Source organism: Pteronotus mesoamericanus, unplaced genomic scaffold (genome assembly GCF_021234165.1).
Source record: "Pteronotus mesoamericanus isolate MK-2021 breed Mesoamerican mustached bat unplaced genomic scaffold, CSHL_Meso_final contig_163, whole genome shotgun sequence".
In the NCBI taxonomy this organism is placed as follows: domain Eukaryota; kingdom Metazoa; phylum Chordata; class Mammalia; order Chiroptera; family Mormoopidae; genus Pteronotus; species Pteronotus mesoamericanus.
The window spans coordinates 6,472,194-6,487,563 of NW_026555064.1; the positions used below are offsets into that span (position 1 = coordinate 6,472,194).

Consider the following 15,370-nt stretch of genomic DNA (forward strand, 5'->3'; position numbering starts at 1 on the left):
AAGGGACGGATAATGAGCTTGATAACTCAAATGTTTAGATGACCAAGAGCAACAGGGTCCATCTGCTGGGCATTCCCTCTGTTGGAAGACAATTCTCTGTGTGTCTCTCACATTTCTGTACACCTTGTGAGCGGGCACTGACTGCCCATGGTTCCCAAACATTTTCTCAAGAATGTTCGTATAGTGAACAGGCCCTGAAAGACAGAAATAGCATCTCCCTCTAGAGCAAAGGGCAGGCATACTTTTGGCAAAAGCTCAGCACCTTCACAGCTTTAGAGATGCTCTCCCAATAGTCGCAGCACAGGTTTCCAGTCGCTGGCTTTCCGCTTTCTCTGAGACTGGCAGCCCCTCGATTTAGTAAAACCCTTTATTTTGTACTTACTATAGAAACTAGGAGCTCTTAAGTGAATGTTCCTTCTGCTTTCTGACATCAAGCATCAAGCATTCACCTCTGCCTAATCTCTCTTTTCTCTCCTTGTTCAGTGAAGGGGTCTCAAACCCACGGCTGTGCACTGGGACCCCTTCCCACTGCCGCCTCAGGTGTAGTGGATACAGTCCCTTCCCTTTACAAAATCTCTGTTCTCCTGTGCCCTCTTGGCTGCTTTCTATGAATTTTTAAAACCCTCAAGGTTCTCCTTTTAAAACAAAGCCAACAAACAATAATACATTTTTCAAAGACAACCTCAGGACTTCACAGAAAGTTTTCTGAAGTTTTATGTGTTGAGGAGACTTTAGAATTCTTCCCCCCTCAGCACCCATGACGTCTGATACATAGTTGGCACGCAGTAAATGCTTGTTTAATTCCGTGCATGCCACTGAGAGAGGCCAGCTTCCATTGCCACACGGGGGCCGCCACAGTCCGGGAGCAGAGTCCTAGCTTGGCAGGGGCAGAGACCCCTGCCATTAACACACCGTGGTGGGTCATGTTCTGGGAAACCGGTGTCAGTTGGCCAGGTGTTCTCTTCCTGTCAGAAACCCTACTCGGCAGACAAAATCATCATTCAACATTTTCTTGGCAAGCGCAGACCACGACCAGAGAGAGTTAGCAGGATGTTTTCAGTTGGCGGGTGTTGTCTAGCGCCAATAGTCCGGTGCAACTGTCTTGATTGTTGTGCTCTGCGCCTGGTCAATGAAATGGGATGCTCACGGCAACCCCTCTGTCCCTGGCAGAGCCACGATCACACTGACAAATGCCCAGCTTGGGGATGTCAGGGGGCCTATTCTGTGAGGGTCCAGTTTTGAGGAGGAAAATACAGATGGAGAAAGGGGAGGAGGCCCTCACCCACCAGCCAACCACCGCTGTCTTCCCCAGGCGCCTCATGGCCCTCTCTTCTGTAAAGTTACTCAGCTATGTGTTTTGACACTTTTCTCTAATTTTTTAAGATATCACTGTACACTGACCACAGGACAAAATGTGAAGACAACCTAGGAATTTTAGTTAGCATTAATCTTCTTTTTCTTCTTTTTCAAAGAGATCTTAGCATTGAGTATAAATACAAGGTTCAGAGCAAAGGAATTGTCAAAGCATAATTTTCGAAAGTTGGAAACACGACTTTCTTACAGATATAGAATGAACGCATGCCAAACATTTGTTTACCTGAATAACGACGGGACCAGTGGGTGGGGAAGTAAAGCTGGTTCCGGGGGACAGTAGAAATGGGCTTATCCAGTCCACCAGAAGAGCACACCAAATAAGTTTGACCTACAGGGTAGCCAAAACTGTGACTTCTGTGGTTGCTTTTTCTACTAAGCAGAAATTATTTCTATCCCAACAGGACAAAACTTTGTATGTTATCATGAAATTTCACAGTCTGGGCCTTAATCAATAGTCAATAGAAATCAAACAAATGTATATCCCTCTGGGTGTTTACCATATTTTGCCATGTATAATGTACTCCCATATATACTGCATACCCACGTTTTTGGCCCAAATGTTTAGGAAAAAAAAATCTTTTGTTTTAATTTTTTAATTCAGCGTTTTATTTATTTATATTTAAGTGCTTGGTTTTTTTGTATTATAAAGGAATTTAAGATTTATTTTCAAACATATTATGGTACAAGAAATTCTAGATAACAAATAATTACAAAATACAAGAACACATGCAAAGTATTTCAGGCACTACCCATGTATAATGCGCATGCTTATCTTTCCCTCAGAACTCTGGGCAAGAAAAGTGCTCATTATACATGGCAAAATAAAGTAGTCTGTGGACTGGCCTCTTCGACCATGTTCCAGGATGACAATGAAAGGACGTGCAGCCCTGGTTTGGCCTTATTTCCAAGTTTGGTCAGTTTTTATTAAGCGGGTGCTGGATGAGAGAGTGTCTTAAGAGGAGGCTCAGCACCCGCCCCCGGGAGGAGCGGCGGAAGGAGACTTTCAGCCCGGAGAGGATCGGTTGGGCGCCCAGAGGCTCCCCGCACCATTATTCTTAAATACAAGCCCTAAATATACATTACCGTTTTAGAGTACAGAGGTTATGTTCACACCATTTAAAAGCAGAAGTTAAAAGGCTATCTAAAGAACCAAATAAACAAAACAAACAGACTTGCAAATACAGAGATCAGACTGAGAGTTGCCAGAGAAAGGGCTGGGGGTGGGGGGCGCGGGGGTGGGGGGTCAAGCAGCACAAACTGACAGCTGTGCTATGTTTAACTATGTCTGGTGCCAGGCGGGTACCTGAATGACCAGGGGGGTCACTTTATATGTCACGTGGTTGTCTTGGCGCGATGCTGTACACCTGAAGCGAATAGAAAATGGTATCGAAAGTCAACTGCAATTGAATAATGAAATATTTAAAGAAAAGCCATCACAGGGAAGGGGAGGGTAAGACGGCCCTGAGGGGCTCAGAGGAGAAACCAGGGCAGCAGTGGAAGGGGTTTGGTATCAGCAGAAGAAAGAGCTTCCTCCTCCTCAAAGGGCTTCGGGGCACGGGGCGGGGTGAGGGGGGCAGTGTGCGCCTGCGGAGCAAGAACATTGCCTCCCTCTGGGGCCCCTGCAGCGGGACGGCCATCACACCCACACAGAGCAAGAGAGGGACACAGGCAAAGGGCGTCACACGTCACAGGAGGACTGGACCAGGCTAGGTCTGAGATCCCTTGCAAAATGGAGCTTCTGTCATTCTGCAAAATCGGAGTCCATTGAAAACTTAAAAGCGCCTTTCCCACGGCTTAACGTTCTATATCCTGGGGACGAAAGCCTAGGGAGTCGGTCTCAGTATCTGTGTCCCCACAATGGCTGCTGCAGCAAAACCTTCCGGTAACGTTTTTCCATTGAAAAGAAAGTTACAATTCACTTCAGCTTTGCCTTTTTGTACAAGTCCTGCTGCTGAGAGAAGTGCATTCACAGTTTTGTTGTTTTTGTTGTTATTTGGGGGAAAGGGTTTGGTTGGTATTTTAATGGGACTAAATCTCAGTGTCTCAGATTTGACACTTTTCCCCCCCTCTCCACTCAAGTCATTGAAATATATTCACCCAGTCATTCACATCAGAGGTGTAAATGGATTTTCTGAAGGTTTTTTAAGAGACGATCAAAGCCACTTTAAGAGACGATCAAGTCACTTTCAAGTCACTTCGTGAGTTGACTTCCTCAGGTGTTGCTGTCAGAAAGCTTGCCACACCATCCCAATTGCAAGGATGCTAAAACTATGTCCTGACCTTGAATCTGCAAGGAGGGCAGTAATATCTTTTGCTAGAAGTGCTCATCCACCGCCTCTTGGTTTTAGCCATTTGTATAGAATTTGCTTGTGAAAGAGAAGAAGAAGGAATCAAATTGAACCTTTAGAGCCTGAGAGAAAATAACATGTTTATTTGACTTTCCACTTTCCAATGATTGTTGCTATTACAGTTTAAATTTTTAGGTCACCCTTTCTATCATTGATATTTGCAAAAACCTGATTAAAAAAAATGTATTGGCCATGTCATGCAAAGGCTTATTTCTCAATTTGTTTCATGTCGTCAAAAAGATGTACTGAGTTTCAAGCTCTTCTCAGGTTTACTCTTAAAATATAACCCTGGGGAAACAGAGTAAGATTGCAAACTTGTTATTTATACCACTCAGGACCCCAGGCTCTGGAGTCAGGAAGCTAGAGATTGAATTTCCAGCCTCATCTCTTTATATTCTACTCAGTGTCTCTGAGTCTCAGTTTGCTTCCCCAGTAGCTGGAGAAACACTAGTACCTGGCCCATAGGGTTGCTGTGCAGATTATACAAGGTAACATACATTAAGTCCTCAGCCCATCATCTGACAACATAAGTGTTCCATAACTATTAGCTGTTATTATTTCAGTATTAATTCTAATGACTTCACCAAAACTTAATGATGGAGATCTTGCCTGGATTAATGGCGCCGGGGTTGACTCGTTTCCTGATGCAACTGAAAAGCAGGTTTCAGCATTATGTAACAATTCACTCTTGGTTAAAGAACTTGAACAGCCATTTTTCAGAAAATAATTCTTGAATCCAGAATTAGAAAATACATCCTACTGGTGAGGAAATTTTTAATACATTAGGAGCCAATATTGTAAGTTTTGGGGAGAACTGCAAAGAAACTGCTGTGTGTTTGGTGACGATACATTTGAATATCAGGCAGGCAAACCTGCAGCTCCCAGGGTTCTCCCTCCCACCGTAACGACCTCTCTAAGAATTGGTTGTCAGCTTGAGACCAAGGCCATACGGCAACAAATCCCTACCTACATCCCTGAGGAGAACCCTGTAGAAGGCCACATGGGCTGCTGAGACCTGCCACCCAGGGCCAGGGGTTTAGTGGAATCAGTTCTGATTCGCAGTCAGACCAAGCAGGCTCGGGTCTAGGCTTTGCTGCTTATTTTCTCTGTGACTCTGGGCTGGTTGCTTGGCTTTTCTGAACCCAGTGTCCTCGTCTGTAAAATGCGGCTATTTTATAACCTAAGTCCTTCAAGAGGGGAGGGTCAAATTTTAAAACGTGCATAAAAGTGCAGAAGCGAAATACCATTGATAGTACTGGTGGTGGTACTGTCACTAATACAATGCCAGTCTTGCAAAGGAGAATAAATGGGACCAGCAAGAACATGGGTTCCTGTGAACTGTAGGTGACACCAGTGTGGCTCTGGCTCCTCAAATACAAGACAAATGTCCCCAGGCTGGTGATGAGCTCAGCCTTCTTCCTGGGTGAAAACCCTCGTCCTATCACAGACATTATACATTATCAGTATTATTGATAGTCTGAAATTAATATTAAAATAAGTTTCTATTTTTTAAATCTGAATTTAGGGGAGATAACAAAGGTAAAACTGGCTAGGTAATAAATGAAGTCAAATCCATTTTCCACATACAAAGTTCCTTACCAGCTCATTATTCCTTCGCTTTAAATTCTTCAGCACTTTGCCATTATTGGTAGATCAACTCCAAACTCCCTCTCTTGGCCTGCAAGGCCTTTGGTGATCTGGCCTCTGATTCCTCCATTTTATACTTGACTCCCCACCCTGCTCAACTTTTTGTGGTTCTGTGGATGCCCTTCCCTCGTCCTGAAGCAGCCTTACCCGCTTTCTGCTGGATCGGTTCCCATTAATTCATGTAATTAATGAAACAGCGCCTGGCATATAAGTGGATGTTCAATAAATGTTTAAACAAATTGACTTGAAATCAGGTGGCTCCCATATAGGCTGAAACAGCCAGATACTTTTATTTCCACGTGGCCTTGTAAAGTTTGGGATTCTTGCTAAAGTCTGAAAATATTCCATGTCATTAAAAGACAATAACTCTTATAAATTATTCTGGCATTTTGCACATCTAGCTCACTTAAACGTGCTAATGAGAACCTGTTTTATAGACACCAATGGAGCTGAAAAACCACAATACATGTTTTAAGAAATAGACTAAAAATATAGCACAAATTAAAATGTTGCTCCTGTTGTCCATTGCAAAAGTTTGCACAACAAAGAAGCATTTATTCTCTTATTGAACAATAAAATAGGCCCGTGTGTGAATATTCACATGAGCATATTCCTAAGAAAGTCATAAGAGCAATGTTCATATATAAAGTAAGCCAGTCCCTCTTGCGCCACATACAAAAGAATTTAGTAACTGTTTGGACAAAGGACTTCCTAAAGGACTGTTTTCCCAAAAGTAATGAAGTGGTACCATATAAAGATCCCGGGTAGAGTCTACTCTCGGTCTGTCTGTCTATCTTTCTCTCTCACCTACACACATGCACACAAACTCTGGAATTTTAAAGTTCCTAGTAGAATTCATTAATAAAAATAGGAAATGCTTGCCTTGTATAAATCATGAGGAAGTGTGGAGAGGTTAAGGAGGCACTAAGGGGCTGATCATCATCTCCTGCCCTATGCTGAAATCTGGCACCCCCAACTCAAAACACCTAGTTTAAAAGATTTACCTTCCAGAAACCTGAAAGTTTGTATCCTGCCTCATCGACAACAGCCTCAAACTGTTCCTTGTCATCTCAGAAAACAAATCTTTTGCTCCTTCCTGCCTAGGGGAGGCAGAGGGACCGAGGTGGTCCTATGTGGCCGAATTAGATGAAAGACTTGCCTTCCACCATGGAGACATGGAGTCTAATCAAGTGAAATGAGTTTTGAGATCCCGGCTCGTTTCCTGGGGGAGATCGGTTCGCATTAAAAAATCACGACATCTCATTCATCACAACTGACGTGGTCTTTGCTCAGGAGAGGACCCCAACTGGGACTGAACCACCTGTCTTCCCTTGAAAAGAGGCACTTTATCCAAGTTAGAGTGGAAAGCCTTGGAGTCAGAAAGCTTGCCAGCTCCCACCCCAGTGATGCATATGCAGTGTGGAAGGCAACTTAAGTTTCACAAAGGGGAGAAGAGTTTCATAAAGGAAGATGGGTGGTTGCAGTTTTCAAGCCGCCGTGTACGAACAACTATGATAGAGATGCTGGGGCCTTGTGGCAGGGAGAGCCAAGATCGGGGCTCCTTCTTCTCTATCGCCCAGGTTTTATTAAACAGAAGTGCAAAAGATGAGCATTCCCATGCATCAGAGTTTACAATGGCAAAGAAAGTGTCCTGATTTGCACGCTGATAAATGACCTTCATCTCCTTTATTTCTTTCAGGGCATCATTGTCACACCCCTGCTTCTGCTGCTGTTTGTGAGTATTTTCACGTCGTCCTTCATATCTTTTATTAAAAGCTGTCTACAACCCTTGAAGGAAGGGCCATTAAAATAAAATTGAAATTTGCATCCTTTGTGTGACTTTGCAGCACAGTTTTGAACGGTTCTGCCAGTTGAGCTGCACCTGTAAATAACACATGGACCCAAAGGGCCTCTGTAGTCTCATGATCCAAGGCTGGCACCAGGACCCAATTATTAAGCCTCCAACTCATGGCTAAATCATTATTGTTACAAACTAGTGACCTGTGACACAGGTCACAAACGTGCTGCTCTTTATTTTCTCATTAGTAAAACTAAAGTGATTGCTAGTGACCCAGTATTTGATAGAAAGGGCCTTGGACTTGGGAACCAGAGGAAGCTTAGGTTCCAAGGCTGATAATCACTGGCTTCATCGCTTTGGTGAAAACTGCCTCAGTTTTTCATTTGTAGAATGGGGAACAATACCACCTACCCCAATCTGCCTCCCAGGGATAATAAAATGTGCTTTAGAAATAAAAAATACAAGCCACTGGTTAACTAAACAAAAAATTGTTCAGAAAATACGAAATGCTAATTAGCTGTCTTATTTCTTTGGGTACTAAGCATATGAGAAATTAGATGAAAAATTATAATAGAAATTAATGTTATCTCATGCTGAGAAAAGCATATGTAATCATGAATGATACCTAAAATATTTTATGAACTGTGCATTTTTCATACACACATCTCCCAAATATAAATCACTCCACTCATCACTGAAATGGAGTGGGGATGCGTTTCTGGGAGTGAAATGTAGCTGTTTAAGTAGCACTATTTGTCAGTGAATTAAAACTATGGGGAAAATTTATTTAATTATGGTGTAATTACCCAAGTTGGAATTCAATTAGAGTAACAGAGTAAGGGACTTCATTTCTTACAAGCTGTGTAGGAAGTGGAGAGGGAGAGATGTACTACTAAACAGTTGGGTTCTGCATCATTCATGAAAGACATTACCTTTAAGTACAAAGCCTCATTCTTTCCTTCCCTTCTGAAACCCTAGCTTCATTTTGACAAGGTAACAAGAGTCAAGCAATCAGATGATTTCCCTCAACATAACAAACATCATTCATTTGGGCTTCACCAATTCAGAATTTGCAGTGAGTCCACGTGAAACTAAAGTGAATATTGATTCGCGTTCGTTTGAAGTGCTACACTTGGCATGTGCCTGCCTGCGCACTAGATGGGAGGAACTGGGATCATCCCGGGGCGTTGTTTCCGAGACCTGGGGTCACAGCTTCCCAGGGCAGTGCCGCACACGCAGGATGCAGGCCGGGCTGAGGTCCCCACTGCAGTGGGTCACAGGGACCAGATAGAGCCTGGTGTCCAGGAAGTGTGCAGTAAATGGCTGTACAGCCTAGGTTTTCTCCCTTGGAAACATGAGGCATCTCTTACTCATGTGACTCATTTAAGAAAATCAAGGAGATGTCAGAGCTGCAACTAGAGGGCCGCGACCTGGGGTAGCATCTCTCAAAGGCTGCCTCTCTGGGACCCTGTTTTGGCTCATGACTGAAGAACTAGATGAGTACATTTTTTCCCTCTCCTTCCCATCTCCGTGCTGCAGAGGTTTTCTCAGCTGATGAATATTTTGGCATCATGCTACAGCTAACTTTCCCCCACTCTTGGAACCATAGGCTTGTGAGCTTTCATTGATTCAACATTCTAAAATAATAGAGCAAAAATAATAGTGAAAGAGACCCCAAAACCCTCAGATTAAAAGTTTAATGCTTCCCTCTGAGCCAGCTGGGCTGTCCCAGTAGGTTCAATGGCATCATCACACAACATCAATAGATACGTTTATGTTTTCTATTAAATGACATGCACACTATATAGTACTTTTTGCCTCTTTGTGTTGTCATGTATCTTACAGACAATGGGCTTTGCTGAAATACTTGGGTTACCAGGCCTCATTTACTGAGCAGGACAAACACCCAAGCAGCTTGAAAGATGAACACATGCCATAAAAGATACGGATTTGTTTGTTAGTTTGTTTTTATGAACACCCCTGTGATAGGTTGAGTTATGTCCCACAAAAAGAAAAGTTGAAGATCTAACCCCAAGCACCCCAGCATGTGACCTTATTTGAAAATAGTGTCATTGCAGATGTAATTAGCTAAGATGAGGTCATTCTGGTAGGGTGGCCCCTTACTCCAACAGGACTGGTGTCCTTACAAGAAGAGAATTCAGAGACACACAGGGAGAATGTCGCGTTGTGATGGGAGCAGAGAGGCGAGCGATGCGTCTACAACTCCAGGAACTCCAAGGATTGCTGGCCCGCTTCAGAAGCCAGATGAGAGGAGGAGGGGCTCTCCCCTGCAGATCCCATAGGGAGCACAGCCTTATGGATTTCAGGCTTAATAGCTTCCAGAACTGTGAAACAATATTCTTCTGCTGTTTTAAGCCACCACGTTTGTGGTGTTATATCACAGAAGCCAAAGAAACTAAAACAACACCTGAAAATTGAATTGTCTTTTTTTAAAAACATATTTTGAGGATGGAAATTCCTGGAGATTCGGTTGCAGTAGCTAGTAAAGGCCGTGATTGTTGGTGGAATCCTGTTCCCTGGATTATTAACCTCTGCTCAGTATGTCCCCTTCCCCATCTTGCTCCATCTGAAGTGCATCTTCTGATTCATGGTTCTACCTCAGGTGCCTTTCCCATCACTGGGCCTTTAAATGGAATGAAGTGTCTGTCTGGCACCTCATTACCAATTGCAGATCACTTTCCACGACTTCTCCATAAACCCCTTCATTCCTTTGAAGGTCATTGCCAATGCACCTCTACTCTCTGCCACTGCCCTTTGTGTAATTATCAGCAGAACCCTAGGTCACACTCTGTGAGTTCAGAAACTGTTAGCAGCTATTGTCTTCTTTGTAACAGGAACCTAATTCTTAGCGTCCTCAATATGCACACAGTTGATCCTCTTAGCACCCTGGCCTCTAAATTCTTGCCCTCTTCTTCTCCCATAAGATTGCTTTCCAGTTCATTTCAGCCAGCCACCGCTATAGTCAGACTCTGACCTTATTACTGCCAGTAACTGCATCCTTCCATAATCCTATTTTTGAATGTCTTTTCCTACCAGTAACTTCTATCTTTGTGACTTATTCCCCACATTAAAAATTCCTCAAACTTGCTGGAATGGACAATTTATTTACCTTATCACCTTAACAATGCCTCTAAGTATCCCACCCTACCTCCCCCACCCAACCCTCACATCCCATCTTACCTAGTCTAGATCTCATGGTCCATCACTGTAATCACTTTATTGCATACACCATCAACAAGCAACCTGGTCATCTCTTACTGCTTCGTATTTGCCTGCAAAATTCCAAGCCTGCTTAAATTCAACTCCACGACTTTCTGTATGTGCGCCTGAACACGCCGGGGCATACCCTGTCATGCTGCCTGATCTCATTTGAAATTCATGACAACGCACTGTGAGTGGGCTAGACAATCCCACCACCTCCCCCTAATTAATTCACATTCCCACTTTCTAGAAAATTATTTTACACCTTCTCCTTGCCTCTCAAATCTCCAATGCTTCTCTTCTTTCATATCGACTGATGCAGAAAGGAATTTAACTAATGAGGAAATTAGGAGCCATCAGAAAAATTTTACAAAATCTTACCTACCTGCATCTATATTCTTCATCTCTTCCCCTGCTTCTATAGATAAATTGCCCTTAATCCCATCTAAGGCCAGTGCCTCTACTGGTGTCATCTGTTATTGCTTACTTAACAATATGTGTCACACAGATTTTACTCTTTCTCCTATATTATCAAACTTCCTATCTCTAATGAACAATTTCTACTGGCATATAAGTATTCTGTAACATTACATATCTTAAAAATTAAATCTTACCTTATCCTACCCCCACTCCATTTCCATCCTCTCTTTTCTAGCAAAATTCCTCCAAAAGTTATTTGAAACTTACTCATCACTCATTCGGTAATATGTATTGACTTCTTTCTTCCAGACACTTCCCTAGGTGCCAAGGTTATAGCAACGAGCAAAACAGAAACATCTTTGCTCTAAAAGAGGTTATATCTAGTGGGAGGGGGAAACCAACCAACAAATAAATAAAAATATAGTGTGTAAGATGGGTGATATGTGCTAAAGGGAAAAATAAAATAAGGAAGGGGAACAAGAAGAGCCAGAATGGGAGATTGCTATTGTAAATAAGGAGGTCAAGGTTGGACTTACTGAGAAAATTATATAGTAGCAAAGGCCCAGAGGAGATAAGGGAGTGAACCTTCTGGAGGCAGAGGGTTCCAGGTGGAAGGAACAGCGTGTACGAAGGTCATGAAAGTGTGCCTGGCGTTGTTAAGGAGCAGCAGGTGTGCCTGGAATGGGGCGAACGAAGGGGAGAGTAGATGGAGATGACGCTGAAGAAAATGATGTAGGACCTTGATGTCCTTTGTAAGGATTCTGAATTTTAATTGGAGAGAGACAGAAAACCATTAAAAGAGTTTTGATCAAGGAAATGGCGTGTTCTGACACATTTTCTAAAAGAGTGATTCTGGATGCCAGGTTAAGAGTAGATTGTAAGGGGATCATGGTGGAGACCGGAAGACCCATTAGAAAGCCAGCGTAATGCCATGGCAAGAGACGCTGTTAGCCTGGCAGGGTGGGTGAGTAAATCTGGTGGGAAGTAGTTGAGTGTAGAATTTGAAAGAACTGAGAGAGTGAATAAAGGTTGTGAGGGAAAGATCAGAGTCGAGGATGACTCCAAGCCCGTGCAACTGGAAGGAAGGCATTTGCACTTACTAAGACATTGAACACTGTAAGATAGAGCAGGTTCAAGGAACTCATAAGGAGTTTAGTATTGGACATGTCTGGATTAAGGTGCCTGTTAGACCTCCAAGTAGAGACATCAAGCATGCAGTTGACTATATGAGTCTGCAATTCAGAGGAGATGTCTGGAGCAGAGATTCATAATTGGGCAGCATAGAAAGGATTTTAAGTGAGAGTGGATGAGTCCACCAAGAGTGAGAGTAGAGAAGGAAAGAGATCAGTAGTCTGCAAAGAAGACCAAGGCATGTGCACTGAGCTTAGGAGGAACACCCAGAGATTTGGGTGCCCTAGAAGCCTGGCAGAGAATGTGTTTCAAAAAGGGGAGAGTGGTCAACTATTTTAAATGCTGGCAATACTTCAGATACCATGAAGTCTGAAAACTGACCACTGTTTTTCACAGAATGAGGGTCACTGGGAACCTTCATGAGAGCTATTTCAGCAGCATTTTGGGGATGCAAGGTGACTGAAGTTGGTTCAAAAATGATTGAAGGAAGAAGAGATAAAGACAGTGGTCACTGATAACACTTCTGAGGGATTTTGCTCTAAAGAGTGCAGAAAATGAAGCAGCAACCAAACTGGGAAAATTATTAGCATATTTGTGTTGATGGATTAATCCAGTTAGAGAAGGAAAAACTGATACAGAAATTCATGGACCCATGTCCTTGAGTAGGAGAAAGGGGCTGAGTTCTAGTTTACAGAGGGAGCATGCGGTCTCCTAAGTACAGAGAGTTCATCCATAGGAATGGGAGGGGAGAGGTAGAATAATTTTTATTGAGTAGATGTAATGGGTACTTATTACATAATCCCATGTGAAGGGCATGACTGCCTTTAGCAGTAGGTATTACCCTCATGCTATATGAGAAAACTTAGGTTCAAGGAGTTTTCATAACTTGTTTGAGACAACAACACATCTAGTAAAGAACACAGGGCGTGTTCAGCCAGGGTCCGCCTCCCCTCGAGGGTTCCTTCCAGGTTAGGCTTACAAGGCACATGTATGTCCTAAGAGACAGCTGGTTTTGAGACATATTATCAGCACTTCCTGAATGTTTATATTCTAAGCAACATAGAAAAGACAAAAAAGAATAAGGCATAATTAGTGCCTTGAAGAAACTTCAAGCTTATTTGGGTAAACAACAATAAAGAATAATGAAGAAATTTAGAGGAAAAATTAACTGCTCAACTATGTTCTTCAGAGTGAGTTTCACAGGAGTTCATAGAAGAGAAAGGCCCAGGTCAGAGAGAGAGATCCCTGGCGGCCTTGGAGGCTACAGCTGTTATTAGTTTTCCTAGTAGTTGGCTACCTGTGATAAAATCCACCAATGTTTGATCCCATCAGTATGAACAAGAGCAGTGAATACAGCCATTACTGTCATGTACAATTCTCTTTTTTTGTCATGTTCCCAATGAGGATTGCATAGTTGATGGTCCCGTGTGCCGTGTATAAAACAATAATGAAACACTTAAAAAGAAGCTATCCTTTTGATGGCTCCAATTGTCTTACGCTGAGCCAGTCTCTCCACCTTGTGACAAGGAGTATTTGTTTGTAAAGCAAGTGAAGATCAATCTTCTCTTGAACCTGAGAGTAGCCTATCTTCCACCTGTGTATGTAAATCACAGAGACAGCTCTCTCACAGAGCGAACTTGGTGAAGCAAGAAAACCTAGAATCTTTAGTACATGTGCATTTTGGGACTCCCCCCAGACCATTTGAACTGTAAAGGCCAGGTGAGGGGGAGTACCTGTTACCCCATTTCCAAATACTCTAGAGTCACATTGATAAACTCCCTTCCGTTTTAAGGACCACTGACCCGGGGAGGCCACCTCCGCTGCTGGCCTGGGACTGCTCGGACTTAACTGGAGGGTGGCGGTGGCACTGGGTGAGCTCAGGCACACGCTGTCCTGCCAGGCCTTGCCCTCGCCCCTGGGTTCCCTGCCAGCACAAGCTGCTGCAGGTGCTCCCTGGGCAGGTGGGTCTTCGTTGCCCTGTTCTTGCCTGTTGGCCCCCAAGCTCAGAGCACCCCTCTGGGGGAGCTTAAACCTTTGCTTAAGGGACTGTTTCGTTAGCAACAGTAAGCACTTTGGTTCCTGAACCAAACTCATACTGACAAACCCAGTCCTGTGTTCAGGGGATTAGAAGCCACATTTGTTTCTAGATGCTTCTGAGTATCTCTGCCTCCAGCCCTCCGTGTCCTCGGTGCCCGTCCCCTCACAGCTCTCTCCTGTATGAGAAGCCAGCTTCCTTTGGGCATGCTTTACTCAGATTTCTGTGCGGTTTGAGGAACCAGAACTTATAGTTGAACTTAGTTCCCCTCAGTTATTAGAAGGTAATCTTTTCACCTTAGGCTTTAAATTAGCATATAACAAAAAGAAATGTTTTACATATTTTTTTGTCTTCAAAAAATCACTTGAAGCCTGTTTTGCTCTTTACATCTCAAAGAAGGAAACACACCATGCGTCTGGGTAGGAAAAGAATCCCTTCCTCTACTAAATCTATACTTTCCACGTATAAACCAATTTTAGTTTGATACGTGCATCTGAACCAGTGTGGCTGTTTAACAATCATATTCTTAATTTTGATAAGGATTATAGTCATTTTTGCATTGGGCTTGTCGGCTGGTGTACACTTACCTCACCAATGTTATGTAAGGAACCAGTGTCACGTGCACGTGTCCCTGTACGAGAAGGAGCAGCAGGGATGCGGGCACACCTGGAGTCTCTGGGAAGAGATGACCTCTAGGAGGGTTTGCGGCCTGGGGACACCCCTTCTGAGAGCCCCTCCGTGGGAAGGGAAGGAGGCGGGTATCTGAGAGAGCATCTGTGTGTGGGCATGTGAAAGTGAGGTGCGATAGGAAACGGTCCCTCCCTCCCCTCCGTTCCCCCAGGACTGGGCTCTGGGTGATGGATGGGCGAAGGCGGAAATTAGGCAGGAAGTGAGCAAATCCTGTCCTGTGTCTGATTTTCTGGCAAAAGAGATGTAACCTTGGTCATTCTACAGTATAAACTGTAAATATCTATTCTTATTTTCCCTGAACGTGGTGCTAATGAAAGCGAAGACCAATCATCAAGGGTGAATTATTTAATACAATAATGTTTTAATAGCTGAGAAGAGACACAAATAGTGAAGATGCCTGTGGCTAATGGATTTCCCTGGTAGGAGATAAAAGGCTGATTACACAGCACAGCCAGGGAAGACCTGGTGCATTAATGACAATTTACAGGTCAGCTCACTTACAGGAGTGATTTAAAACGCACCATCTGTTTTTCTAACTGTGGGCTGGTAACTGGTTTTACATATAGTCAACGCCCCTTTGCCAAGAACTGGTGCTTATTTGTCTTTCTGAATCTTGTTAGTTTGGCCCCATAATATTTTACTGACCAGACCCCCAGATTCTTTTCAAATCAAATTGTTTCTAAATTGAATGGACTGATAGCAGTC

General features: G+C 43.4%; 1 protein-coding gene across 1 annotated transcript in view; it reads left to right on the forward strand.

Moving 5' to 3' along the window:
- Nucleotides 1–15,370, forward strand: part of SLC10A7 (solute carrier family 10 member 7) — a 195,239-nt gene that overhangs the window by 130,598 nt on the left and 49,271 nt on the right. The window contains exon 6 of the mRNA XM_054562781.1: nucleotides 7,069–7,104. Coding sequence (XP_054418756.1) covers nucleotides 7,069–7,104 — 36 coding nt within the window. The remainder of the gene's footprint in view (nucleotides 1–7,068; nucleotides 7,105–15,370) is intronic.